We start from the raw sequence: 27,588 nt of genomic DNA, 5'->3' as shown, positions 1-27,588 counted from the left end.
TCTTGCAAATTGTCCTGATTGGTGCAAAACAGATGTTTTTTTCTTAAAGATATTCAAGTTCGGGTCTCCCAAAGGATGTGTGTCTCGACCCAAATCACCAAAGGATTTGGAGTGATCTTTGGGTTCCCATTCTGTTTTGCTACATTGAGCTCATTAGCTCATTAACATTGAGATGTTGTATACAGTTTGATAATAGCTATATTTAAAACCAAATCGTCAGGTAAGTTGACTAACTTTGCAAAATGAGCTAACATCACTCTTAACATTGGAATGTGACAGTCAATGCATAATACAGGAGAAAGATTGACCACTCAATTTGGAACCTTTAATCACATCAACACATTCCAAATATTGACGTCGCAGACAGTTTAATCAATAACATTTTGCAGCTAATCAATGTTCTCTCCTATGTCAACTGTTCCATTTCTAGCTGAAAGGAACTTTGTGGCTTCTGTTCCACAGGCAGTACACATGAATTGATGTCCTTTTGATAGTTATTTACATCAACAGCTCTTTCGATAGCAGTGCATGTCTAATGCTTATTTCGATCACTTTGTCAGCTCAGTGAGTCACTTGATTAAAATTTTGGGCAGGGTTGAATCTACTGCAAGCACTGTCATTTTGCAAATCCTCACACTCAGTGAAATGTTTGTAACCCCTCTGCTTTTGGCTTGTCAGATTGTACAGTTGGGAATGAAGCTTAGAGAACCTGAACATGAGTAACACAGCAGCACCAAGAAAGCCCTACAGAAAGGCACCGCCTCAGCACCGGGAGAATCGACATGAGCCTCCAGATTTTAGGGATGAGCTAGCTGACCCAGCAGCCTCAGCTGAGCTGAGTCAGGTAACTGGCAACAGCCATCTGCCTCTCTCGCAGCATAGACTACTCGCTTTGACGGATACCATTGGCAAGTCAGATGTAGGGGGTTTGCAGTGTGTGAAAAGTCTGGAAGCATCAAATGCTCCTGTTTCTCCCCTCTGGTCTGAGGATTCGAGTAGTGAACGAGAGAATGTATCTTCTCTGAGTGGCCTGGAAATGAGGAATCAGTCTCCCCTAGGCTTTTGCAGAAAGTCAGATGAAAGTGATCCAAAATCTGCAGTGCAAGGTTTCACCAAGTTTGTAAGTAACAGAGAGAAAACAGTCCTGATTTCTCTGAGTGAGGATGAACATTTCAAACGACCGCTGAAAACCAGGAGCTCGGGCCGTAGTTTAGTTTTCAAAGAGCCTGCTCAAGTTCTGGCTCCAAGGGAACTGGCTATTTCCCCGACTCGGCTGCCTCTGAAAGGAATTCTCAAACAGGCCAACACTCTTGGAGTTCAGGTTGAAGCCTTGCGTAAGGCAAGGTCTGCAGAAATGTTAGCCCAAAGTACATCAGAGCAGTCACTGTTTCCTTCTGAACAGATTTCAAAAGGATCCAAGGACAGAAGAGCTTCTGTGCAAGGCAATCTGTCACCACAATCTGGTTTATCACAGGCTAGGCACAGAGTTCCAGATCCAGGCATCATCGAGGAGAAGCTGAGGTTTTCCAAGTTCCTCGATGAGATCACCTTTCAAGTGCTGAGCCCACACAATTTGCAATCCGTAGCAACTCCTCAGGGAAAAGGACAAACCATTAGCCACTGTTCAAATAAGTCAAGCCAGGATTGGGACGCACAGGCAATGCACAGCAAGAGGAAAATGCGAGACAAAACAGGGGAGGAGTTAGTAAAGGGTTTGGATGCAAGAAGAAGGAACAGCCTGAATATTGAGGTTGAATGCAGGAAAGGATGGCAAGATACAGGGAGACCAATGAGCCCCAGCACAATTGGAAAGCAGTTCATAGCAAGGAAAGATGACATTGAGAAACATGCAAGCATGCAGACAGAGGTCCCTGATGTTCAAAGAGAAATCAAAGACAGTTGTCAGAGTACAAAACAGACATTGGAAGTGAGTGACAAGGAAGAGCACCCAAAGACCAGGCTGGCTAGAGGAAATAAAGATGAATTTGAAAGCAGGCCTCATAATCTAGAAACTGGAGTGGCACACAAGGCCATTGCTGCCAAGTATCCAGCTGATTTAAACCCATCTCTGCATTCAGATCAGGATAGGCATTTGGCTGCTCTGCAAATGGTATCCAGCATTGTGCAAAATAAGGTAAGGGACTAAGAAAGAAGTCAAATGTCTGATTTGTTGGGTTTTCATGTATGTTAAAATGGTTAAGTGATCATTTTTTGAATAGTCTGAAATGTGTCCTGTTGAGATGTCACCTGTGCCCTGACACATCTACTGCAGGTTGACTGATTCAGTGTGTACCTTTATTAGTCTTTCCATTGAATAACGCACACCATTATCTTCTAAGAGCTGCTAGTCTTAATTAAGTTGATTGAAAACTGTATTCTCCAATGACTTGGTGTTAATTGGACAGTTTCTGTAGGCCACTGCTGATAAAATGAATCCTTCATTTTGTGCTGAGATAGCTCTGAGGAGGACTCTGTAGCATTGGGAAGAGTCACATCTGGGGTTTGCAGCATGAATTGGTATGTTCAGGGGAGGACAGAGGTTTTGTTGTTGACAGTTGTTTCACTGACTGCCCTTTTCACTACCATTTCAGTGCCAGCAGCTGTGTGGGATTTGAGCCCACGTCCCCAACACATTCTGTTGAGGCTAAAATAAAAGCAAAGTCCTGCAGATGCCAGAGATCTGAAATTGAAACAGAGAATGAGACAAACTCAGGAGGTTTGGCAATGTCTGTGGAGAGAGAAACAGTTAACCCTTTGAGTGCATAATGACTCCAGAATGATTCCATGTTATAACGGACTGGAAGCATTAACGTTGTTTCTGTATCCACAGAGGATACCAGACCTGCTGGCTTGTTCCAGCACTGTATGCTTTCATCTGAGTGTGAATCTCAGGATTTATTCCATTGACAATGCTGCCCCTGCACCATTTCCTCCTTGGCCAGGCCAGTATTTGATGCAGCTTTAGTATAACCTGCTACTGATTGAACACAGTGACTCGAGATCTGCAATGCAGGCTGTCAGGCTTTATTTAACTGGATAATACAAAGGCTTTGAGCAACATCCTACCAATAATGCAGGTATGTGTTCCAGAACTTGCCACTCTCTGAGCCAAGCTCTTTCAGTACGGTCAAAACATGCATCCCCTCAGCAACGTGGAAAATTAGCCCAGTATGTCCAACCCGGCCAGTTACCGCTGCAACAGTCTATCTCAGTCCTCAGTAAAGTGATGGAAGCTATCATCAATAATGCTTTCAAACAGCACCAGCTCAGCAATAACCTGCTCACTTCGCCAAGTGTCTCAGCTCCTGACATCATCATGGTCTTCGCACATGGATTTGAAAGGATTCCGAAAAAATTTACAAGGATGTTGCCAAGGTTAGAGGGTTTGAGCTATGGGGGAGGCTGAATAGTTGGGGCTGTTTTCCCTGGAGCGTCGGAGGCTGAGGGGTGATCGTATAGAGGTTTATAAAATCATGAAGAGCATGAATAGGATAAATAGACAAGGTCTTTTCCCTGGGGTGGGGGAGTCCAGAACTAGAGGGCATAGGTTTAGGGTGAGAGGGGAAAGATATAACAGAGACCTCAGGGGCAACTCTTTCACACAGAGGGTGGTACGTGTATGGAATGAGCTGCCAGAGGAAGTGGTGGAGGCTGGTACAATCGCAACATTTAAAAGGCATTTGGATGGGTATATGAATAGGAAGGGTTTGGAGGGATATGGGCCGGGTGCTGGCAAATGGGCCAAGATCAGTTTAGAATATCTGATTGGCATGGAGAAATTGGACTGAAGGGTCTGATGCTGTGCTGTATAACTCTTTGATTCTATGGGCAAAAGAACTGAAATCCAAAGTTGTTTTTATTCATTCATGGGATGCGGACATCACTCAAGAACCACCATTTATTACCAAAGCCTAAGTGCTCTTGAGAAAGTGGTGGTAAACTGCCCCCTTGAACTGCCAAAGACCACTTACTATAGTGCAGTTAGGCAAGGATTTCCAGCTTTTGTAAAGGAATGCTGATTTATTTCCAAGTCAGGTGAAATGGGAGTCAGTGTCTTGATATCAAGGCAGCTTTTGACACAGTGTGACATTGAGAAACCTGGTGTCAGTTGGAGTCAAGGAGAAAGCTTGCCACTGACTGAGGTCAGACCTGGCAGAAAGAAATGTGGTTGTGGTTGGAGGAGGTCAGTCATCTTCACTCCAGGACATCTCTGCAGGAGTTCCTCAGGGCCGTGTCCTCGGCCTACCCATCTTCAACGGCTTCATCAATGACCTGCTCTCCGTCATAAGCTCAGAAGTGGAAATGTTCGTTGCTGATTGCACAATGTTCACCACCATTCATTGTGGCTTGGAAATTCTCTACCAGAAGTTAGATGTTGGCTTGACAGACTCCAGGCCCATACCTTTTATTTTGACGCACATACCTCAAAGTCTAACCTCAATGATGACCTCCTGTTATATATCCCTAATCTTCCCTGAATTAACTTCTAACCTTCACTTGTTCCTGAGTTCCATTTGTTCTTTGACATTGCTGCCAGATCAAGCAGTGGCCATCTCCAGCAAGAGAGAGTATCTGCCTGTGACATGGCCATCATTGCTGCCTCCCCACCCCGCCCCGCAACTTTCAACATCATAGGGCTTACCATTGACTACAACCAAACAAATGCAGTGACCGGAAGACCAAGGCAGAGATTCAGGAGTCGGTGCTGAAAACCTCCTCTCACTCTGTAAATCCTGCTCATCCTCAACAAAGTAGACGTCAGACGTGTGATGGTGTACCTTCCATTTGCCTTGCAATGTGCAGCTCCGACATCACAATCAACGACAAAGCTCAGTAACCCCAAGTTGAGGATTCATTCCCTGCACCATCAGTGCCTGTGTATACTCTCTACAAGATACATTGCTACAACACACCAGGATTCTTTCAATGGTACCTTGCAAATCCATGACCTCTACCCCGCCCAGTTCTGAAGAAGTCGTATCAGGCTTGAAACGTTAACTCTGTTTCTCTTTCCACAAATCCTGCCAGACCTACTGAGTTTCTGCAGCATTTGTGTGTTTGTCCCCTGACCTCTACCATGTAGAAGGATAAGGCAGCAGATCTATGCGGGGCACCACAATTTGCAGGTTTCTCTCTGAATTTGATGGAATCCTGATTTGAAAAATATCTCTGGGTCAAAATCCTGCCCCCTCACGCCCACCTCGCCAACAGCACAACCACAAGGGCTGCAATAGTTCAAAATGTTAGGAAAGGGCAATCAGTGCTGGCCAGGCAATGGCCACATTCCATGGAATAACTCTTAGGGAGGATTGCTGCTTCACTGTCTAATCACCAGCAGAGGTTTCTGTATGAGCAGCCTCCTGTTATACTTGTCCCACCTCTTGTTTACAAATCTTTGTTATTATCATGGCCCTGAAATGACACATTAAAATGAAATGTATTCTGCGATATCTTCACGACTACTTTCCTTCAATCTCTACCAAGTGGCTTCTTATTAACATTGATTTCACCCTCCATCTTGTGATGGTCTGTCTTTTCTATCAGAGCTACCCTGTTAAACCCTCTGCATTTCTCCCTCGGTTTAAATTCCCTAGTCCATTTCAGCAGCCAGCTCTTTGACTATATAATCTCTGGTGCTCTGTGATCCCATCGTATCAGCCCAGATATGGCTATCTCTGCCATCCATAACCAAACACTTTCTCCTGTCTCTTCATCCCTGAGAAAAAACAATTCTATCTCTAGTTTGCTTCTTCCTGCATTTTCAATAACACACCTTTGAAACCGTCAGTTCACCCATGACGGTTCTGGAACAACTGATATGCTCAGCCATGCTTGCACTGTCTCTGCTGAAATCCTTATCTCCATTAAAACCATCACTGTGTCCCAGCACTCCCTAATTTCATCATCCACTGCCGAATCAGGCTTAACCACATAAAGCTGTGCGGAGTCCTTCTGTTAATATCGGATTACCTTGAAATATAAAGATAATCCCTCACCTCACCTCATTTCTGTAGTAAACGGTTACCTTACATTTCTGTCTCTCTCCTGCAATGCCAGGAACTGCTCATCACTCTGCCCCACAGTCTGATATTGACCAATGTATTCCCTGAGTCTGTTCCCTCACTTTGAATCATGCTCTGGGTTAAAGCTCTGACAGCCTTGTCCTAAACTGTCAACCAGCTTCCTGCCCTTTGATAAACTCAGAGTGGTTATGGTATAGATGGAAACTGTGCCCGGTCTCTGCTGAAAAATCTTTTCAGCTGAATGAAAGCTCACTGAGCTCAGTTGGTTAGACGGCTGGTTTGAATGTACCGGTGAGACTGCCCTCCCTCCCCCCCACTGGTACCGTTACACGTGCCCCCTCCAACCCCCCACCCCAGTGCTGGTAATGCCTCCTCCCCTGCCCCCCTGTACCGGTGACATGCGCCCTCTCCCCCCTCGCGCCCCCCCCCCCCGTATTGCTGACATCTGCACCCTTCCCCCCCGTACCACAACCATCCCACCCTCGTGCCAGCTGTGAGGGACGTGCATTGAAGATTCATGACAAATCCAGAGGTTACATTATACAGTTGAGAATTCAAGAAAAGTTGTATTTGCCTTAATGAATTGTTGCAGCTTTTTTGAACTCCTCCGTGAATGTAATCATTCTAATAGTCACCTTTCTGCTTTTCCCAACAGGAGCCACTGTCTGATGAAGACAGGATCAGGTCAGTTACGTTACACTATTATGTGTTGTAGTTTTTTGGAATTGTTGAGAGAGTTACAAGCTGTTTGTATCATGGGCATTTCCCAAGTCTTAAATTAACCCTCCGCTTGGCCATATGACACAGCTTGCTCTGCAGCATGAAGCTGTGATGTTTGAGTGTGTGAGCACTGCCATTGCTTGGAGCCTTCTCCATTTGTGGGTGTGTGGGAAGCTTCAAAACAACCGCATGCAACAGAAACATTTTAAATTGATGCTGAGATTGAGAAATGCAGGCAAAGGTCACATTAATTACCTATCCTTCAAAACTTTCAAGGTCAGAAAGCACAGAAGGTCAGTTAGGTGAAGTGAGGGAGAAGCACACACATTACAGAATTTATGGGCAGAGCGATCAAAAGATCATAGTCCTTTCAGGATTTTCTCTGCTTTCTTGTATCTCTGCAGAACGTTAATGTTTCAAGAAGGTGATGTTGGGGCCACAGTTTACATTTCCCCAGTGAAATAGCCCAGCAAATGCTGTCAGGGAGATAGAGTCAGCCACATTGATGGAACGAGAAGTCTGTGTCACACAGACCATGTAGGGACAGCAGGTTTTCTTCAGCTTTTTAAAAAAAACCAAAACCAAAACTGCATTTGCAAATTATAAATAAAAGCAGAAAATAAGGCAAGTACTCAGTGAGTCTGGTAGCATGTGTGGTAAGGTTCTGAGTTTACCAATCATGTCTGGGTGGGGTTGATGGGCGTGTATGAAGCGAGAGTTTAGAAGAAATAGGGGTGATTTCATTATAACTTAAAAAATTCTAGAAGGGCTAAGGTGCTGGTAGACTGGAGGTTGGCTAACATGGTGCCACTGTTTAAGATAGGTGGTAAGGACAAGCCAGGGAGCTATAGACTAGTGAGCTTGATGTCACTGGTGGGTAAGTTGTTGGAGGAAATCCTGAGGGACAGGATTTACATGTATTTGGAAAGGCAAGGACTGGTTAGAGATAGTCAACATGGCTTTGTTCATGAGAAATCATGTCTCACAAACTTGATTGAGTTTTTTGAAGCAGTGATCAGGAGGATTGATAAAGGCAAAGCAGTGGATGTTGTTTCCATGGCCTTCAGTAAAACATTTGGCAAGATTCTGCATGGTAGACTGCTTAGCAAAGTTAGATCATGTGGTATACAGGGAGAACTAGCCATTTGGATACAAAATTGGCTAGAAGGTAGGAGATGGAGGGTGGCGGTGGAGGGTTGCTTTTCAGACTGGAGGCCTGTGACCAGTGGAGTACCACAGGGATCGGTGCTGGGTCCACTGCTTTTCGTCAGTTATATAAATGATTTGGAGATGAACATAGGAGGTATAGTTAGTAAGTTTGCGGAAGACACAAAAATTGGAGGTGTAGTGGACAGTGAAGAAGGTTACCTCAGATTACAACAGGATCTTGATCAGTTGGACGGATGGGCCAATGGGCCGAGGAGTGGAAGATGGAATTTAATCCTGATCAATATGAGGTGCTGCATTTTGGAAAGGCAAATCAGAGCACTTAATGGTAAGGTCCTGGGGAGTGTTGCTGAACGAAGAGACCTTGGAGTGCAGGTTCGTAGCTCCTTGAAAGTGGAGTCACAGGTAGATAGGATAGTGAAGAAGGCGTTTGGTATGCTTTCCTTTATTGGTCAGAGTATTGAGTATGGGAGTTGGGAGGTCATGTTGTGGCTGTACAGGACATTGGTTAGGCCACGTTTGTAATACTGTGTTCAGTTCAGGTCTTCCTGCTATTGGAAGGATTTTGTGAAACTTGAAAGGATTTACAAGGATGTTGCCAGGGTTGGAGGATTTGAGCTGTAGTGAGAGGTTGAATATGCTGAGGCTGTTTTCCCTGGAGCGTCAGAGGCTGAGGGGTGACCTTATAGAGGTTTATAAAATTATGCGGGGCATGGATGGGATAAATAGACAAGGCCTTTTCCTAGGTAGAGGAATCCAAAACTGAAGGGTGTTGGTTGAAGGTGAGAGAGGAAAGATTTAAAAGGGATCTTTGGGGCAACTTTTTCATCCACAGGGTGGTACGTGTATGGAATGAGCTGCCTGAGGAAGTGGTGGAGGCTGGTACAATTACAGCATTTAAAAGGCATTTGGATGGGTATGCGGATGGGAGGGCTTTCGCAGAATATGGGCCAATTGCTTGCAAGTGGGACTAGATTAATTGAAGATATCTGGCATGGACAAGTTGGACTGAAGGCTCTGTTTGAGTGCTGTAATCTCTGTGACTGTATGGTTGGACAGGGTAGATGCAGAAAGGATGAGGTGAGTTCATAGTAACATACAAGATGATCAGAGGGTTAGATAGCGTGGACAGTGAGAGCCTTTTTCCTTGGATGGTGATGGCAATGTGAGGGGGCATAGCTTTAAATTGAGGGGTGATAGATATAGGACAGATGTCAGAGGTAGTTTCTTTACTCAGAGAGTAACAGTGGCATGCAATGCCCTGCCTGCATCAATAGTAGACTCGCCAACTTTAAAGGCATTTAAATGGTCATTGGATAGGCATATGGATGGGAATGGAATAGTGTAGGATAGAATTCTGTGAGCAGGATCTTAACTTCCACAACCACCTGATGAAGGAGCAGCGCTCTGAAAGCTAGTGCTTCCAAATAACCCTGTTGGACTATAACCTCTCGACGTGTGAATTTTAACTTAAGCTTCACATTGGTTCTACTGGTCAGTGCAACATAGAGGGCCAAAGGGCCTGTACTGTGCTGTAATGTTCTATGTTCTAGCTGGGTGCAGGGGGTTGAGAACCAGGGCCACATTCTTACAGTAGGGAATAAGGCATTTTGGACTCTGATCAGAAGGAATATCTTCATTCTGTGGGTGGTGAATCTTAGAAATTGTCTGTCCTCGAGAGTTGTGGAAGCTCAATCATCAAATAATTTCAAGAGAGAGGTTACTAGATTTCTAGCTCCTAATTTCAGGGGGTCTGGAGAGAGCAGAGGGAAATGACACTGTGATAGATGATAGACCATGATATAGAAACGCAGGACAGGCATGAGAGGATTATCTCTGCTCTTCTGTTCCTACTTGCTGAACAAATGAGCTCTGAATGTGGGACCAGGCAATCTCTTTTATAAATTTACTTGCTCCTTTTGGACAGTCCAGCCGTTCCCTCCATGAATCAGAGGAATCAGCCTCTGCTCAATTTGACATTGTTGTCATGGCAGCAGTTCAAGTGGTTGGAAATGCAGTCTTCCTCTTGCAGGTGGTTCTTGTGCAGAATCACTTTCAACCAAAAACAGGAAAGAAAATATCTCTTGGATTTTTTGATTATTTCTTCTTCAAAGTTGATTGAAGAAGGCTTTTGGGGGCAATTGGCCAGGGAGTGGGAGGTAGTGTCATTGTCTGTAATCCATACTGGCTCTGGCTGGAAAAACAGAAGATGGCCGGAAGGAGAGAAGTATACTGTTTCATCTGTGCTTAAAATGTGTTGCTGGAAAAGCGCAGCAGGTCAGGCAGCATCAAAGGAACAGGAGAATCGATGTTTCGGGCATAAGCCCTTCTTCAGGAATCGGGCATAAGCCCTTCTTCAGATTAACGAATTCAACACGCAGCGAGACATCGAGCAATTCTTCTGCCGCCTTCGCCTCCGCGCCTTCTTCTTCAACCAGGACTCCTGCCCACCCTCTGACGACCCCTTCTCACGCCTCCAACACACCCCATCCACCTGGACACCCCGTGCTGGCCTCTTACCCGCCCTCGATCTCTTCATATCCAACTGCCGCCGCGACATTAACCGCCTCAACCTGTCCACCCCTCTCACTCACTCCAACCTCTCACCCTCGCAATGTGCAGCCCTCCACTTCCTCCGCACCAGCCCCAACCTCACCATCAAACCATTCCTGAAGAAGGGCTTATGCCCGAAACGTCGATTCTCCTGTTCCTTTGATACTGCCTGACCTGCTGCGCTTTTCCAGCAGCACATTTTTAAGCTCTGATCTCCAGCATCTGCAGTCCTCACTTTCTCCTGTTTCATCTGTGCACCTTGCCCAGCAAATGGAGAAAGGCGGTGAGCCAGCTGTTGAATTTGCCCGCTCTGCCAGCACAGTCGAATTTAACCGACTGAAAGAGAACCGCCTTCAGCTGTTGCCAGTCTGTGGAGCTTGTTTGTGCAGCTTGTCCAAGCACTAGCCATGTCTGGCTCATTTCTAGGAAACCAACTATCAAATTGTGTCGAGGGATATTGAATAGTATGGACAATTCCAGAGATTTCCCACCCATGAAGTGAAGGCATCCCTCCTGATCAGTGTCCACCTTAGCCCATTCCCTATTCTCAGCCTCTGCAGTTACAAGGGATCTGTCCAGCTCTTGACTCACTTTGTCTAATAAATAAAATTGGCTCACTCAGGGTGGACTTTTATTTACTTCAGAAGTGCTTAGTTGGATGTTTATTGTCGTTATTGATTGACCTAGATACAATCATTTGAGTTCTGCAAGGAATTTTAATGAATGTCATTGCACAGTGGATTCCAGTCATTGAGTTTTTTTGCCTTTATGCACTTGCAGTCAGTGTGTGGAAAAACATTGAACTGTGGCAAATGGGCTATGAGTGAAGGCAGTACCAGGCGTGGAAAAAGTCTGGGATGTAAAATTTTAAAAAGTCAATGTATGCAGCAAGTTGCTAAGTAACTGACATCGAGATTGGTCTCTGCATGGAAGAGACAGTGTGATACCTCACAGCATTATTACTCCAGGACAATCCCAGAATTGATTCAGTGCCCGTGTTTTGATCGAGAATTTTCTGAAATTATGCTTTGTGTGGAAAATGGTGTTATTGACTACAGGTCCTGGGCAGTGCATCGGGTAGTGAGCACACCCTGTTCAAATAGGAATTTCCCTTTCCGTGGTCCCTTTGGTGGTCAGGTAAAGGACGTTGTTGTCCCTCACCCCTGGCATTGAAATCATCGCGAGTGATCTTTGACTGGAATGCCACAGCATCCAGAGATGTGTCTCGATCCAATGATGTTTCTTGCACTTTGTGCTGATTCCATGTTAGTGCAGAAGCACTGATGGACCTGGAGGATTGGTTAACTTCCAGCTTACGGTTGCATGTCAAATTGCTTGCTGGTCCAAACAATAGGCTTGTGGGGGGGGGGTGTCTGAGCTGAGTTTGTTTTTGATGGGCAAACTTTCTGTTGTTTTCACCATTCCCTTTCCAGACCAAAGTCCAGCCTCTTGTGGGTTAAATGTGTTGTGTTCTGGAGGACAGGACAGCAGTATTAGTGCAGAGTCAGGAGCAAGGCTTGGAAACACATGCTGTTGTTGTGGCTCACAGCTTGGCTGGTGTCAGGCAGCCTCTGATAGAGATGGCAAAATGTTTCAGGCCTGCAGCATTTTCAGCAAACTCAAGGAGCTTCCAGAGCAGGTCCATCAGAAACTACAGGAAGCTGTCACACCATCAAACACAATCCAAGGTAATGAGCAACCATTGATATCCATTATCACTGCAACATGCCAAGGAATCTTCGATGCACCCACTGACACCGGTTTGATGATTGCAATGCAATAATATACAGAACCATTCTACAGCTAGCTAGTGTTCACAGTGACCACCCAACCTGAACGTCCCTGGAAGGCTCACTCTACAGCGAGCCAGTGTTCACACTGACCACCCAACCTGAACGTCCCTGGAAGGCTCACTCTACAGCTAGCCAGTGTTCACACTGACCACCCAACCTGAACGTCCCTGGAAGGCTCACTCTACAGCTAGCCAGTGTTCACACTGACCACCCAACCTGAATGTCCCTGGAAGGCTCACTCTACAGCGAGCCAGTGTTCACACTGACCACCCAACCTGAACGTCCCTGGAAGGCTCACTCTACAGCTAGCCAATGTTCACACTGACCACCCAACCTGAACGTCCCTGGAAGGCTCACTGTACAGCTAGCCAGTGTTCACACTGACCACCCAACCTGAACGTCCCTGGAAGGCTCACTCTACAGCTAGCCAGTGTTCACACTGACCACCCAATCTGAACGTCCCTGGAAGGCTCACTCTACAGCTAGCCAGTGTTCACACTGACCACCCAACCTGAACGTCCCTGGAAGGCTCACTCTACAGCTAGCCAGTGTTCACACTGACCACCCAACCTGAACGTCCCTGGAAGGCTCATTCTACAGAAAGCCAGTGTTCACACTGACCACCTAACCTGAACGTCCCTGGAAGGCTGACTCTACAGATAGCCAGTGTTCACACTGACCACCCATTCTCCCACTTTCTGCATGCTCCGAACATGCGATGTGACCACTGTCTTTATCGTGCTTGTCTGTGTTGTTGTCACTGTGCCTTGAGTTGTGAAACTCTGAGTTTGGCTGTCAGCATCGGGTGACACTGCAACGTGTTCCTCTGGGCCATCTGAAGCATTCCTGACCCCCTCCGTGCTGCAGTGTTCCCACACCTTCGGGCTGCTCTCTCCAAGAAAGAGAGAGACGGAGAGAGTGAGCGAGAGAGAGAGGCTGGGGGTGGATTGGTGGTGGTTTAAACTGAGGGTCACCATACCTCGATTTTTCTCACCTTGTAGAGTGGACATACCACATGGCTGAACACCCCTGCCATGCCTTCTGCCTTACCTTGGAGTATTTTCTATTAGATTGAACTGAATTGAATTGAATTGAATTTATTGTCACATGCACCGAGGCACAGTGAAAAGCTTTGTTTTGTGAGCAATACAAGCAGATTACAGAGTTAAGTAACATGGATAGTAAGTAATAGGTAAACAGCAACCAAAACAAAAACACAGGTACAGGAGAATGTTACGAGTTTGTGAGTCCATTCAGTATTCTAATAACAGTTGCGTAGAAACTGTTCCGAAACCGGCTGGTGCATGTGTTCAGGCTTCTGTACCTTCTCCCCGATGGTAGAGGTTGTAGAAAAATATCGCCAGGGTGGGATAGATCTTTGAGAAACTGGAGGCGGGAATGTCAAATTGTCCACCCTTAATTACCTATCACTTCTCCTCCTGGGCCTAGAGAGCAAGAACTTGAGAATTAGGTTAGACTTTTATGCTTTTCCATAATCTTAATATTTATACAGCCTTCTGAAAAGTATGATTCTGGTTATTTAGGTACAGGAGATCCTTCCTAATGCAGCAACGCCTGATATTATTGTCACTGTTTCCCACTCTCCTTTCCTTGCAAGTACTAAGACATGACAGAAATAAGCACGTTTTTCACCTAACAACCACAGACCTGTTTCCATTGAAGCCACTCTCTTCATACAATGGTCCAGACACATTAGGGTCGGAGAACTTTCTTTCCACCAATTGCATTTTTTTGAAGCCTCAGAATTTCAACCCCTCCTCACCAGTTACTCACTTGTTTGTTGTTACTGCAACTTAATCGTTTTATTTTAAATCTGGAGCAGTGTTCCAAATTCCCTCTCAGATCCAGAGGAAGTGCTTGGTGAATCACCATGGTTACAGCCACCAATTGTCCCTGCATTCTGTGTCTAGCTGTTCCCAGTGACGTGCTCCTGACCAAAGGAGAGACATATGCTCAAATTAACCATTAACGAACATTTGATGCTGATGTCTCTGTGGGAGAGTCCATAAGAATGACATGGATCCACAGACAACCCTGAGACCTCTCAGCCAGCCTTCTGCAAGCATGAGTCATCTTCAACAAGTGAGATGGCTGCTGATGACATGGGCACTAACATCTCCTTCAGCTCTGCTGCTGGAATGACTGTGTTAATGATTTAATGAGGCTTATGATTTAAAAGCAACTTTCTACAGTTGCTGACTGATTTAATTATCCTTTTGATCGTAGTAATTTAGCTGCCAATTTGATATTGTGACTCACTACGCTTACAAAGTAAAACATTTGGATTCACATGATATTGTGGAACTGATGGATCTCTATTCTTGGCACTGCTTCCACCTTCCCCTGACCTTCGAAAGGGGAAAAAAATGTTTCATTTATATGTGAAAGCTTCAGAGCTGAGTTTTAAATAGCATATCTTTATTTAAACTCTACAAAAGAATGAAAGTGTCTTGTAATGCACTGATCTTGTTCCTCTCTCTGTTCCAGAAGGTCCTGGTTCAGGGTGTAGTGACCATGAAAGTGTGTGGTAACACATTCAAAAATAAATCCTTGTAATTCATCTCAGCATCTTTTTATAAATCAGCAATGAGAAAGGGAATACAGCAGTAACCATAGAACATGGATCAATATCGAACAGGGACAGGCCCTCTGGCCTTCCGTAAATGTCAGGCTCACTGTTTGTGTTTATCTTTGAATTGAAATGCAGTTTCAGAAGCTGCCTCAGTGGCGATTTGTACTGTGTCCTTAGACCATTTGTCTGGATTTCTGAATTACCCAGCCAGTGATATGACCATTAATGCTCCAGTCTTCACAAACATCTCTGGGAGTTTCAGACCAAGCAGCAAATGTTTTTGTGCAGCTCCCCAGCCAGTGCCTGACAACTGCAGCAAACTCTTCTCGGGTGCAGATGGGTCTAGACACAGCTGTTGATTCGACTCAGCCAATTCCCTGCTCATTTATGAATGAAGGCGAGGTATAAGGTACCTGAAATAGAGGAGAAAGTGTGAATTATTAAAGCTGTTTGCCTTTAGAGTAGGACATTGACTATATCAGATCCACTTTCTTAAAGTCCATCTGGCACCTGGGATTTCTCTGAATTAGCCATTGTAAAACAATGTGCACATTATTTCTAAGCTTGGCTTTTAACACAAGCAGTAGGAAAATTGATCTGATATTACTGAGTTTGGCATCCATTAGAAACTTCAAATCTTGTGACGTGGTAAAGGGTGGGACACTTGGCCATTCAATAACATGATGGCTGACCTACATAGCACCTCTCATTATCCTGCTGCTGCCCGAACCTGTTTGTGTCAGAGGATCTGCTGTCATGCCATGTTAGTGTGATCTGACCCTCATCCACTGGAGGTCAACTCCAACCACATTGTGGCATTTATCCTTCAACTCCACCAAGCTGAGCCGTCTTTCCATTGCCCTCCAGAATTAGTCGTCTCTACCTTGGATAGTTACACAAAACTTTCTGGGACAAACTTCTGAGATCCTGCAATGTGTAGCCTTCCTAAGGTTAAAGATAGGGTGAGGTGATGACAGGATAAATGTTCCCCTTTACCCTTGTCTCTTGGTTGCAACAAAATATATATTTTGAGGGAGTATTTTAAGCCCTTCCAGTATTGCAACTTGTAATAATAGAATACAAGCTCTCTTGCCAAGTTTAAATCAGAGGAAAAGATAAACATTCATTTACACAACCCCCTGAAATGTAAATCCAACAGCAACACTTGCTTTCTGAACCAACGTGGGCACACATCTCAAGGCAGTGCATGCATTTAGGTGATCAGAACAACAACAAGGAAATCAAGGGAAGAAGTTAGGAATTTAAGAGACCATGCTGCAACCCATTTGGGTTATTTTGTGATTTTTTTTTTTTGAAGATTAAACTGGCCGGAAGTTTAAGGGTTGTGGCTGGAGTTGTGGCTCAGTTTCTGTCGAGAGAATCCTTGAATGTGAAGATAATTTGCCCCTCTCTCCATCGGGATTCTCCCAGTGGATTGGGCCCCATTCCTTTGGTGGCGGAGGATGTTCTCGTTGGGATTGTCCCAGTGTATTAGGTGCCATTCCTTTCATGGTGGGGGATGTTCCCGTCGGGATTCTCCCAGTGGGTTAGGCACCATTCCTTTCATGGTGCAGGATGTTCCCGTTGGGATTCTCCGAGTGGGTTAGGCCCCATTCCTTTCATGGTGGAGGGTTTTCCCATTGGGATTCTCCGAGTGGGTTAGGCCCCATTCCTTTCATGGTGGAGGGTGTTCCCGTTGGGATTCTCCCAGTGGATTAGGCTCCATTTCATTCATGGTGGAGGGTTTTCCCGTTGGGATTCTCCCAGTGGATTAGGCCCCATTCCTTTCATGGTGGAGGGTGTTCCCATTGGGATTCTCCCAGTGGGTTAGGCCCCATTCCTTTCATGGTGGAGGGTGTTCCCATTGGGATTCTCCCAGTGGGTTAGGCCCCATTCCTTTCATGGTGGAGGGTGTTCCCTTCTATGTCTCCAGACTGACTTGATCCTGACTGATCTTTGTAATATTTTGATTTGTTTATCTGGCACAGGCTTTGCTGACTGGTTCAGCATATTTTTCTTTAGATTCCCTATAGTGTGGAAACAGGCCCTTCAGCCCAACCAGTCCACACCAACCCTCTGAAGAGTAACCCATTTGCCTCTGACTAATGTACCTAACGCTATGGAGAATTCAGCATGGCCAATTCACCTGACCTGCACATTTTTGGACTGTGGGAGGAAACCAGAGCACCCAGAGGAAACCCACGCAGACACTGGGAGAATGTGCAAACTCCACACAGTCAGTCACCTGAGGCAGGAATTGAACCTGGGATCCTGGTGCTGTGAGGCAGCAGTGCTAACCACTGAGCCACCGTGCTGCCTCAGATACCCTGGGCAAGGTGGTACTGAGCTGCTGCCTTCAACTGTTGTACTTACACATATTGGGGAGAAAGTGAGGTCTGCAGATGCTGGAGATCAGAGCCGGAGATGTGTTGCTGGAAAAGCTCAGCAGGTCAGGCAGCATCCAGGGAACAGGAGAATCGACGTTTCGGGCATAAGCCCTTCTTCAGGAATGAGGAAAGTTTGTCCAGCAGGCTAAGATAAAAGGTAGGGAGGAGGGACTTGGGGGAGGGGCGTCGGAAATGTGATAGGTGGAAAGAGGTCAAGGTGAGGGTGATAGGTCAGACTGGGATGGGGGCGGAGAGGTCGGGAAGAAGATCTCAGGTTAGGAAGGCGGTGCTGAATTTGATGGATTTGACTGAGACAGGGTGGGGGGAGGAGAAATGAGGAAACTGGTGAAATCCGAGTTCATCCCTTGTGGTTGGAGGGTTCCTAGCCGGAAGATGAGGCGTTCTTCCTCCAACCGTCGTTTTGTTGTGGTCTGACGATGGAGGAGTCCAAAGACCTGCATATCCTTGGTGGAGTGGGAGGGGGAATTGAAATGTTGAGCTACAGGGTGGTTGGGTTGGTTGGTCCGGGTGTCCCAGAGGTGTTCTCTGAAACGCTCCGCAAGTAGCCGGCCTGTCTCCCCAATATAGAGGAGGCCACATCGGGTGCAGAGGATGCAATAGATGATATGTGTGGAGGTGCAGGTGAATCTGTGGCGGATTATGGAAGTTTCCTTTGGGGCCTTGGAGGGAGGTGAGGGGGGAGGTGTGGGCGCAAGTCTTGCACCTCCTGCGGTTGCAGGGGAAGGTGCCGGGAGTGGAGGTTGGGTTGGTGGGGGGTGTGGATCTGACGAGGGAGTCACGGAGGGAGTGGTCTTTACGGAATGCTGATAGGGGAGGGGAGGGAAATATATCCTTGGTGGTGGGGTCCGTTTGGAGGTAGCGGAAATGACGGCGGATGATGTGCTGTACATGGAGATTGGTGGGGTGGTAGGTGAGGACCAGTGAGGTTCTGTCCTGGTGGCGGTTGGAGGGGCGGGGTTCAAGGGTGGAGGAGCGGGAAGTGGAAGAGATGCGGTGGAGGGCATCGTCGACCACGTCGGGGGGGAAATTGCGGTCCTTGAAGAAGGAGGCCATCTGGGTTGTGCGTTTTTGGAACTGGTCCTCCTGGGAGCAGATGCGGCGGAGTCATCCTCCAACGTCAGACCACAACAAAACGACGGTTGGAGGAAGAACGCCTCATCTTCCGGCTAGGAACCCTCCAACCACAAGGGATGAACTCGGATTTCACCAGTTTCCTCATTTCCCCTCCCCCCACCCTGTCTCAGTCAAGGATATATTTCCCTCCCCTCCCCTATCAGCATTCCGTAAAGACCACTCCCTCCGTGACTCCCTCGTCAGATCCACACCCCCCACCAACCCAACCTCCACTCCCGGCACCTTCCCCTGCAACCGCAGGAGGTGCAAGACTTGCGCCCACACCTCCCCCCTCACCTCCCTCCAAGGCCCCAAAGGAAACTTCCATATCCGCCACAGATTCACCTGCACCTCCACACATATCATCTATTGCATCCTCTGCACCCGATGTGGCCTCCTCTATATTGGGGAGACAGGCCGGCTACTTGCGGAGCGTTTCAGAGAACACCTCTGGGACACCCGGACCAACCAACCCAACCACCCTGTAGCTCAACATTTCAATTCCCCCTCCCACTCCACCAAGGATATGCAGGTCTTTGGACTCCTCCATCGTCAGACCACAACAAAACGACGGTTGGAGGAAGAACGCCTCATCTTCCGGCTAGGAACCCTCCAACCACAAGGGATGAACTCGGATTTCACCAGTTTCCTCATTTCTCCTCCCCCCACCCTGTCTCAGTCAAATCCATCAAATTCAGCACCGCCTTCCTAACCTGAGATCTTCTTCCCGACCTCTCCGCCCCCACCCCAGTCTGACCTATCACCCTCACCTTGACCTCTTTCCACCTATCACATTTCCGACGCCCCTCCCCCAAGTCCCTCCTCCCTACCTTTTATCTTAGCCTGCTGGACAAACTTTCCTCATTCCTGAAGAAGGACTTATGCCCGAAACGTCGATTCTCCTGTTCCCTGGATGCTCCCTGACCTGCTGCGCTTTTCCAGCAACACATCTCCGGCTATTTACACATATTGGCCTTGTTAATGACACCCCCCTCCCACGAAAGAATCAAGCAAGTCCATGTGCCCTCGAGACACCACAGGGCTGTGAGAGGGGGCAGTGCTGGCTTTTGACTGAAGTCTGTTATCATTATGTGTCCCATGATTGATCTTTCTGCCAATTCAAATGGTTCCAAGTTGGAAATCAGTGCTGCAGTTGGCGAGGGGAGTGGTGGCCAGGTCCTTCAATATTGAGTTTGCTGCTGAGTCTTTGGGAAGAGAAAGAGTCAGAATGGCATGCCGATTAATTTGGTTTAAATTCCTCGAGCAGTTTTAAAAGGAATGTCCCCCAGTCATAGATATTTATATTTTAATAACTTTGCAGAAGCAAGTTCAGACACCAGTTGATCCTTGTGGGTACAGAAACCATGAGCCAATTTTCTGGTAATCGTTTTGGGGAGTGTCATGCCCATCTTTGCGTGAACCTTCCTATTTGTTTTGAAAATACAGAGCCCATGCTGAGTAGAGATTAGAACTTCATATTTATGAATATGACAGGCCTTGAGTTGTCTGACAAAAGTAACAATTGAATGTGCAGGTTATGACACTGAGAGAGGACTGCAGTGGCCATGACACTGCACCACTCAATTCCCAAACATGGAGGTATTCAAGTGAGGCACCAAGATGATGAAATTGTTTTACTATTATCTCAGACAAAACAGATCCACTCGATTTCCTCAATAAACACACAAAATAACTGATGAGAAAACTTTGTTCTTAACAAGTAGCAACATGAACCATTAACTATTACGACACCAGCTTAAACTAAATCCCCTTTAAAGGTGCATACACACATTCATCCAGAGATGGCATTATAAAAATGGGAAAAAACATCCCCATTGTTCAATCATCTGGGAAACAAGGATAAGGTTGGGGGAATCCTCTCCAAATCTGAGCTTGTTGTGGTTGGGCTGAATCTTTCACAGGATCCTGTGGGGAGCCAGTGCATCTGGGACCTGCTGTAACCTTCAAGGTCAAACCCTTGCCCATGTCAACATCTGCTCACTGCTGTCAGTTGATGCTTGGTGTGATTCCCCACCTGATGAACTGCTCTTGCACAAAACAGAGTTTATTAGTCTTTTTTTGAACCATTTATTGAGTTTGTTAAGCAGAAGTTTAGTTGTGGTCAGTCGGTTAATTTGATCAGGGGAGTTTTGTGTCACGACAGATGAGAATGTGTTAGTAATCCCAAAACAGTCCTGCAGAATGGAGGCGCAGGGCCTGTGCTTTTGAAGTGGTGTCTTTCTCTTTGTTTTTGCCTTTGACTGATATAAGGGTCCTCTGGGTCATCTTCCAACAAGGTGATAGTTTGTTTCCCCAGACCCTCTTTCCGTTTAAACCCCTCAGCCCTGCTTCACAGTCCCTGGGTGATGGACCTTCCTTTGGAGGCTGGCCACTGATACTATGCCAGCCCTCTGTCTAAACCCTCAAGGACAATGGCCGTGGTAGTCATGATGCCAGGATGAGTCAAAAGGTGTGGTGCTAGAAAAGCACAGCCAGTCAGGCAACATCCCAGGAGCAGGAGAATCGACGTTTCCAGCGCAAGCTCTTGATCAGGAATGTGATGAGTGTGTGCGATGAATGCATTCCTGATGAAGAGCTTATGCTTGAAACATCGATTCTCCTGCTCCTGGGATACTGCCTGACTGGCTGTGCTTTTCCAGCACCACACTCTTTGACTCCGTTCTCTAGCATCTACAGTGCTCTCTTTCTCCCATGTTGCCAGGGTGACCATTGTCCACTTTCCTGTTGCCTGTTCCTTGTAAGAAAAATAATCTTGCATTTTGAAGCACTGCATTGATAAGGAGTGGTGTCGTCCCTGTATACACTTTGATATGATTTGTGTAATCAGTGCTCCTTTGAACCTTTCCTCTGTATTCATATACCAGAGATCTCCTTATATTTGCACAAGTCCAGATATTGCTGTAATACACAAGCTGCAAAGACATGACTAAACATAAAGCATCCGAAAAACTTTTGGTTTTAAAAAGACCCCAATTTCCAAAATAGTCTTCCCCCAGAAATATCTGCTGTGAATTCCTTGAGAAAAAAGACCTCACCCTCCCCAACTTTGAAGATTATATCGCTCCATATCCAGAGCATTTTGGCAGCATCTCCAGTAGCTTTGCTACAATCTCAAGGTTAGAATGTTTTATGATCTTAGTGTAGTCTCTGCAAGGTTCAATCAAGCTCAGCCATGACTTCTCTTTTCAATTCTACCCCTCTTGTTTTTGGTTCTGGTTAGAAGTCTGAGTTTTTGTGAATGAAGTTGAACCTGAAACCCTTCCAGATGAAGCAAACATTGTCCGCATTGTCTAACTGCTGTTGGCTTGATTGCATTGTTGAGCTTGAACTATTATACTCTGTTCAAATTGTTACTTATTTACCCGAAAAATAAATGCGACTCATGGTTTGTATTTTTCTGTATTTCTTTGAAAAGTTTCCACATGGTAGACTAATCAGTAAAGTTAGATCACATGGGATCCAGAGTGAGTTTGCCAATTGGGTACAAATTGGCTTTATGGTAGGAGACAGAATGGTGGTGATGGTGGAACGGTGTTTTGTGGGCCGAGAGGCCTGTGACCAATGGTGTTCCACAGGGATCAGTGCTGGGTCTGCTTCTGTTTGTCATTTACATAAACAATTTGCATGAGGGTAGAGGAGGCATGGTTAGTGAGTTTGTGGATGGCACCAAAATTGGTGGGAAAGTGAACAGTGAAGAAGGTTATCGAAGATGACAGAGATCTTGACCAATGGGCTGAGCCGGATGGAGTTTAATACGAATAAATGCAAGGTATTGCATTTTGACAATACAAACGAGGGCAATTCTTACAGTTAATGGTTGGGCCCTCGGTAGTGTTGTAGGTAGGAGTTCAGGTAAATAATTCTTGAATGTTGCATCACAGGTGGACGGGTGGTGAAGAAGGTGCTTGCCTTTGTTGCTCAGAGCCTTGAGTACTGGAGTTGGGCCGTCATGTTGAGGTTGTACAGGACATTGGTGAGGCCGGTTTAGAAGGACTGTGTACAATTCTGGTCACGCTGCTATCGCCAGGATATTATTAAAATGGAGAGGGTTTGGAAAAGATTTACCAGGATATGGCCTGGACAGGATGGTTTAAATTATGAGAATAGCCTGGGATTTTTTTCACTGGAGAGGAGGAGGTTGAGGGGTGACCTCAGAGAGGTTGATAAAATCATGAATATGGATAAGGTCATAGAGTCATATAGAGATGTACAGCATGGAAACAAACCCTTTGGTCCAACCCGTCCATGCCAACCAGATATCTCAACCCGATCCCAACTAAACACCTGCCAGCACCTGGCCCATATCCCTCCAAACCCTTCCTATTCATATACCCATCTAAATGCCTCTTAAATGTTGCAATTGTACCAGCCTCCACCACTTCTTCTGGCAGCTCATTCCATACACATAACACTCTCTGTGTGAAAAAGTTGCCCCATAGGTCTCTTTATATCTTTCCCCTCTCATCCTAAACCTATGCTCTCTAGTCCTGGACTCTCCCACCCCAGGGAAAAGACTTTGCCTATTTACCCTATCCATGCCCCGCATAATTTTGTAAACCTCTGTAAGGTCACCACTCAGCCTCCGACACTCCAAGGAAAACAGCCCTAGGCTGTTCAGCCTCTCCCTATAACTCAAATCCTCCAACCCTGGCAACATCCTTGTAAATCTTTTCTGAACCCTTTCAAGTTTCACAACATCTTTCTGATAGGAAGGAGACCAGAATTGCACGCAATATTCCAACAGTGGCCTAACCAATGTCCTGTACAGCCACAACATGACCTCCCAACTCCTGTACTCATTACTCTGACCAATAAAGGAAAACATACCAAACGCCTTCTTCATATCCTATCCACCTGCGTCTCCACTTAAAGAAGCTATGAACCTATTCTCCAAGGTCTCTTTGTTCAGCAACACTCCCTTGGACGTTACCATTAAGTGTATAAGTCCTGCTAAGATTTGCTTTCCCAAAATGCAGCACCTCGCATTTATCTGAATTAAACTCCATCAGCCACTTCTTAGCCCATTGTCCCATCTGGTCAAGATCCTGTTGTAATCTGAGGTAATCCTCTTCGCTGTCCACTGCACCTCCAATTTTGGTGTCATCTGCAAACTTACGAACTGTAGCCCTTATGCTCGCATCCAAATCATTTACGTAAATGGCAAAAAGTAGACGACCCAGCATCGATCCTTGTGGCACTCACTGGTCACAGGCCTTCAGTCTGAAAAACAACCCTCCACACCACCCTATGTCTTCTACCTTTGAGCCAGTTCTGTATCCAAATGTCTAGTTCTCCCTGTATTCAGTGAGATCTAACCTTGCTAATCAGTCTCCCATGGGGAACATTGTCGAACGCCTTACTGAAGTCCATTTGGATCACATCAACCTCTCTGCCCTCATCAATCCTCTTTGTTACTTCTTCAAAAAACTCAATCAAGTTGGTGAGACATGATTTCCCATGCACAAAGCCATGTTGACTGTCCCTAATCAGTCCTTGCCTTTCCAAAAACATGTGCATCCTGTCCCTCAGGATTCCCTCCAACAACTTGCCCGCCACCGAGGTCAGGCTCACCGGTCTATAGTTCCTTAGCTTGTCTTTACCACCCTTCTTAAACAGTGGCACCACGTTTGCCAACCTCCAGTCTTCCGACACCTCACCTGTAACTATCGATGATACAAATATCTCAGCAAGAGGCCCAACAATCACTTCTCTAGCTTCCCACAGAGTTCTCGGGTACACCTGATCAGGTCCTGGGGATTTATCCACTTTTAACCCTTTCAAGACATCCAGCACTTCCTCCTCTGTAATCTGGACATTTTGCAAGATGTCACCATCTATTTCCCTACAGTCTATATCTTCCATATCTTTTTCCACAGTAAATACTGATGCAAAATATTCATTTAGTATATCCCCCATTTTCTGTGGCTCCACACAAAGGCCACCTTGCTGATCTTTGAGGGGCCCTATTCTCTCCCTAGTTACCCTTTTATCCTTAATATATTTGTAAAAACCCTTTGGATTCTCCTTAATTCTATTTGCCAAAGCTATCTCATGTCCCCGTTTTGCCCTCCTGATTCCCCTCTTAAGTATACTCCTACTTCCTTTATACGCTTCTAAGGATTCACTCAATCTATCCTGTCTATACCTGACATATACTTCCTTCTTTTTCTTAACCAAACCCTCAATTTATTTAGTCATCCAGCATTCCCTATACCTACCAGCCTTTCCTTTCACCCTGACAGGAATATACTTTCTCTGGATTCTTATTATCTCATTTCTAAAGGCTTCCCATTTTCCAGCCGTCCCTTTACCTGCAAACATCTGCCCCCAATCAGCTTTCGAAAGTGCTTGCCCAATACCGTCAAAATTGGCCTTTCTCCAATTTAGAACTTCAACTTTTAGATCTGGTCTATCCTTTTCATCACTATTTTAAATCTAATAGAATTATGGTCACTGGCCCCAAAGTGCTCCCCCACTGACACCTCAGTCACCTGCCCTGTCTTATTTCCCAAGAGTAAGTCAAGTTTGGCATCTTCTCGCGTGGGTACATCCACATACTGAATCAGAAAATTGTCTTGTACAAACTTAACAAATCCCTCTCCATCTAAACCCTTAACACTATGGCAGTCCCAGTCTATGTTTGGAAAGTTAAAATCCCCTACCATAACCACCCTATTATTCTTACAGATAGTTGAGATCTCCTTACAAGTTTGTTTCTCAAATTTCCTCTGACTATTAGGGGGTCTATAATATAATCACAATAAGGTGATCATCTCTTTCTTACTTCTCAGTTCCACCCAAATAACTTCCCTGGATTTCTAGGAAAATCCTCCCTCAGCACAGTTGTAATGCTATCCCTTATCAAAAATGCCACTCCCCCTCCCCTCTTGCCTCCCTTTCTGTCCTTCCTGTAGCATTTGTATCCTGGAACAATAAGCTGCCAGTCCTATCCACCCCTCAGCCATGTTTCTGTAATTGCTATGATATCCCAGTCCCATGTTCCTAACCATGCCATGAGTTCATCTGCCTTCCCTGCTAGGCCCCTTGCATTGAAATAAATGCAGTTTAATTTATTAGTCCTACCTTATCCCTGCCTGCCCTGACTGTTTGACTCACTTCTGTTCTCAACTGTACACGTCTCAGATCAATCTCTTTCCTCACTATCTCCCTGGGTCCCACCCACCCCACCTTACTAGTTTAAATCCTCCCAAGCAGCTCTAGCAAACCTCCCAGCCAGTATATTAGTCCTCTTCCGATTTAGGTGCAATCCGTCCTTCTTGTACAGGTCACCTCTACCCCAAAACAGCTTCTAATGATGCAAAAATATGAATCCTTCTCCCATACACCAGCTCCTCAGCCATGCATTCATCTGCTCTATCCTCCTATTTCTGCTCTCACTAGCTCATAGCACTGGGAGTAATCCAAATATTACTCCTCTGGAGGACCTCCTTTTTAAATTTCTACCTAACTCCCTTCAGAATCCCAACTTTTACCCTTCCTATGTCGTTGGTTCCAAAGTAGACAATGACCTCTTGCTGGCCCCTCTCCCCCGTGAGAACATTCAGCACCGTCTCTGAGACATCCTTGATCCTGGCACCAGGGAAACAACACACCATTCTGCTTTTTCGCTGCTGGCCACAGAAACGTCTGTCTGTACCTTGGACTAGAGAATCCCCTAAGACAATTGGTCTCTTGGAACCCGACGTACTCCTCGTTGCATTCGAGCCAGTCTCAATACCAGAAACTTGGCTGTTTGTGCTACATTCCCCTGAGAATCCATCACCCCTACATTTTCCAAAACAACATACCTGTTTGAAATGGGTATATCCACAAAAGACTCCTGCACCAGCTGCCTACCCGTCTTACCCTTCCTGGAGTTAACCTTTCTATATGACTCTATCTGAGACTTTCCCCCTTCCTATAACTGCCATCCATCACATACTGTTGCTGTTGCAAATTCCTCATCGCTTCTAACTGTCTCTCGAACCGATCCATTTGATCTGATAAGATTCGCAGCCAGCAGCATTTATGACAAATATAATCCGCAGTAAACTCTCTTTAAACTCCCACATCTGACATGAAGTACATACCACTGTACTAAAGGCCATTTTTGCTCCTTCACAATCTACAGACCCAGAAAATAACACCGTCTTATTCCTCTACAAAACACTGCCCCAGGTTAAATGAATAGTTATGACATATATTTTAAGTTTAATCAAGAGACATTTCTCCAAAAACATATCCTGAAGAAAGAACCTACTCTACTCCCTACTGCAGATTCTCTGTAGGCTACACTTAAAAACAACGATTAGCTTATCTGATTCTGTGCTGTGAACTTCGTCCAACAGTTCCTCCAAGATTAGTTGTGAATTTCACTGTTAGTTAGTTTTCCCAGATGCACTCCGATGTCCAGCGATACACGAATTCAAACAGCAAAGGCAGTAACTGTGCAAGTTCTTTTTCTCTCTCTCTCTCTCTCTCTCTCTCTCTCTCCTGCACTGACCTCACCATGTGCTTCCTTTGTCTGCTCTTCTCCCTTTTAAAACTGCTGTTGTTTTGACTTTTTTTTTCCAAAGTTCCAAAACAATGCAACAGCAAATAAAACAGTAATTGCTGCTCCTTCGATTCGAGGAAATCACCTCCAACACCTAAAATACCTCAAAAAAAAGGAGCAGCTGTTACAGCCAGAAATTCTTGCCGTCCTCCATCTTGGATTACCCAGGGTGAATAACAAAGATGTTTCCTGTAAGGTAGGAGAGTTCAAAACGAGGGGAATTTTTCTTTTAAGGTGAGAGGAGAAAGCTTTATAAAGGACATGAAGGTCAACATTTTTTGATTAGTGTGTGGACTGAACTGTCAGAGGAATTGGAGGATGCAGGGAAAGTTACAATGTTTAAAAGACATTTGGCTAAGTTCATGAATAGGAAAGGTTGGGAGGGATATGGACCACGCACAGGCAGTTAGGACTAGTTTAGTTTGGGAACATGGTCAGTGTGCACTGAGGGGTCTGTTTTTGTGCTGTATGTGGAATTTGAATAATGATCTCCAGTAATCAATGCAGCGTCTACAAAGTAGTAGTGAATTTGGTTTGTTTCAATGTGTATATGTGCAACTTGCAGTTCACAGAGGCCTTGGTCAATGCCTGTAACCTTCTTTCCCCATCCCATTTTCATCCTCAGAAAAATCCCAAGCTTGCC

General features: G+C 45.7%; 1 protein-coding gene across 5 annotated transcripts in view; it reads left to right on the top strand.

Annotated features, from left to right (window-relative positions):
• Positions 1-27,588, top strand: part of tjap1 (tight junction associated protein 1 (peripheral)) — an 84,553-nt gene that overhangs the window by 34,290 nt on the left and 22,675 nt on the right. For 2 of the 5 annotated variants that reach the window (XM_043687366.2, XM_043687365.2), the window contains 2 exons: positions 679-844; positions 6,679-6,707. In XM_043687366.2, coding sequence (XP_043543301.2) covers positions 716-844; positions 6,679-6,707 — 158 coding nt within the window. In that variant the 5' untranslated portion in view covers positions 679-715. The other 3 variants (XM_043687364.2, XM_043687363.2, XM_087984477.1) reach the window with 2 other exon arrangements.

Source organism: Chiloscyllium plagiosum, unplaced genomic scaffold (assembly GCF_037043375.1).
Source record: "Chiloscyllium plagiosum isolate Xiang-an unplaced genomic scaffold, Cpla_swu_hap1 HiC_scaffold_3, whole genome shotgun sequence".
Classification (NCBI taxonomy): Eukaryota; Metazoa; Chordata; class Chondrichthyes; order Orectolobiformes; family Hemiscylliidae; genus Chiloscyllium; species Chiloscyllium plagiosum.
The sequence above is the reverse complement of the archived record's forward strand: the minus strand, read 5'-3'. Positions and strand labels throughout refer to the sequence as shown.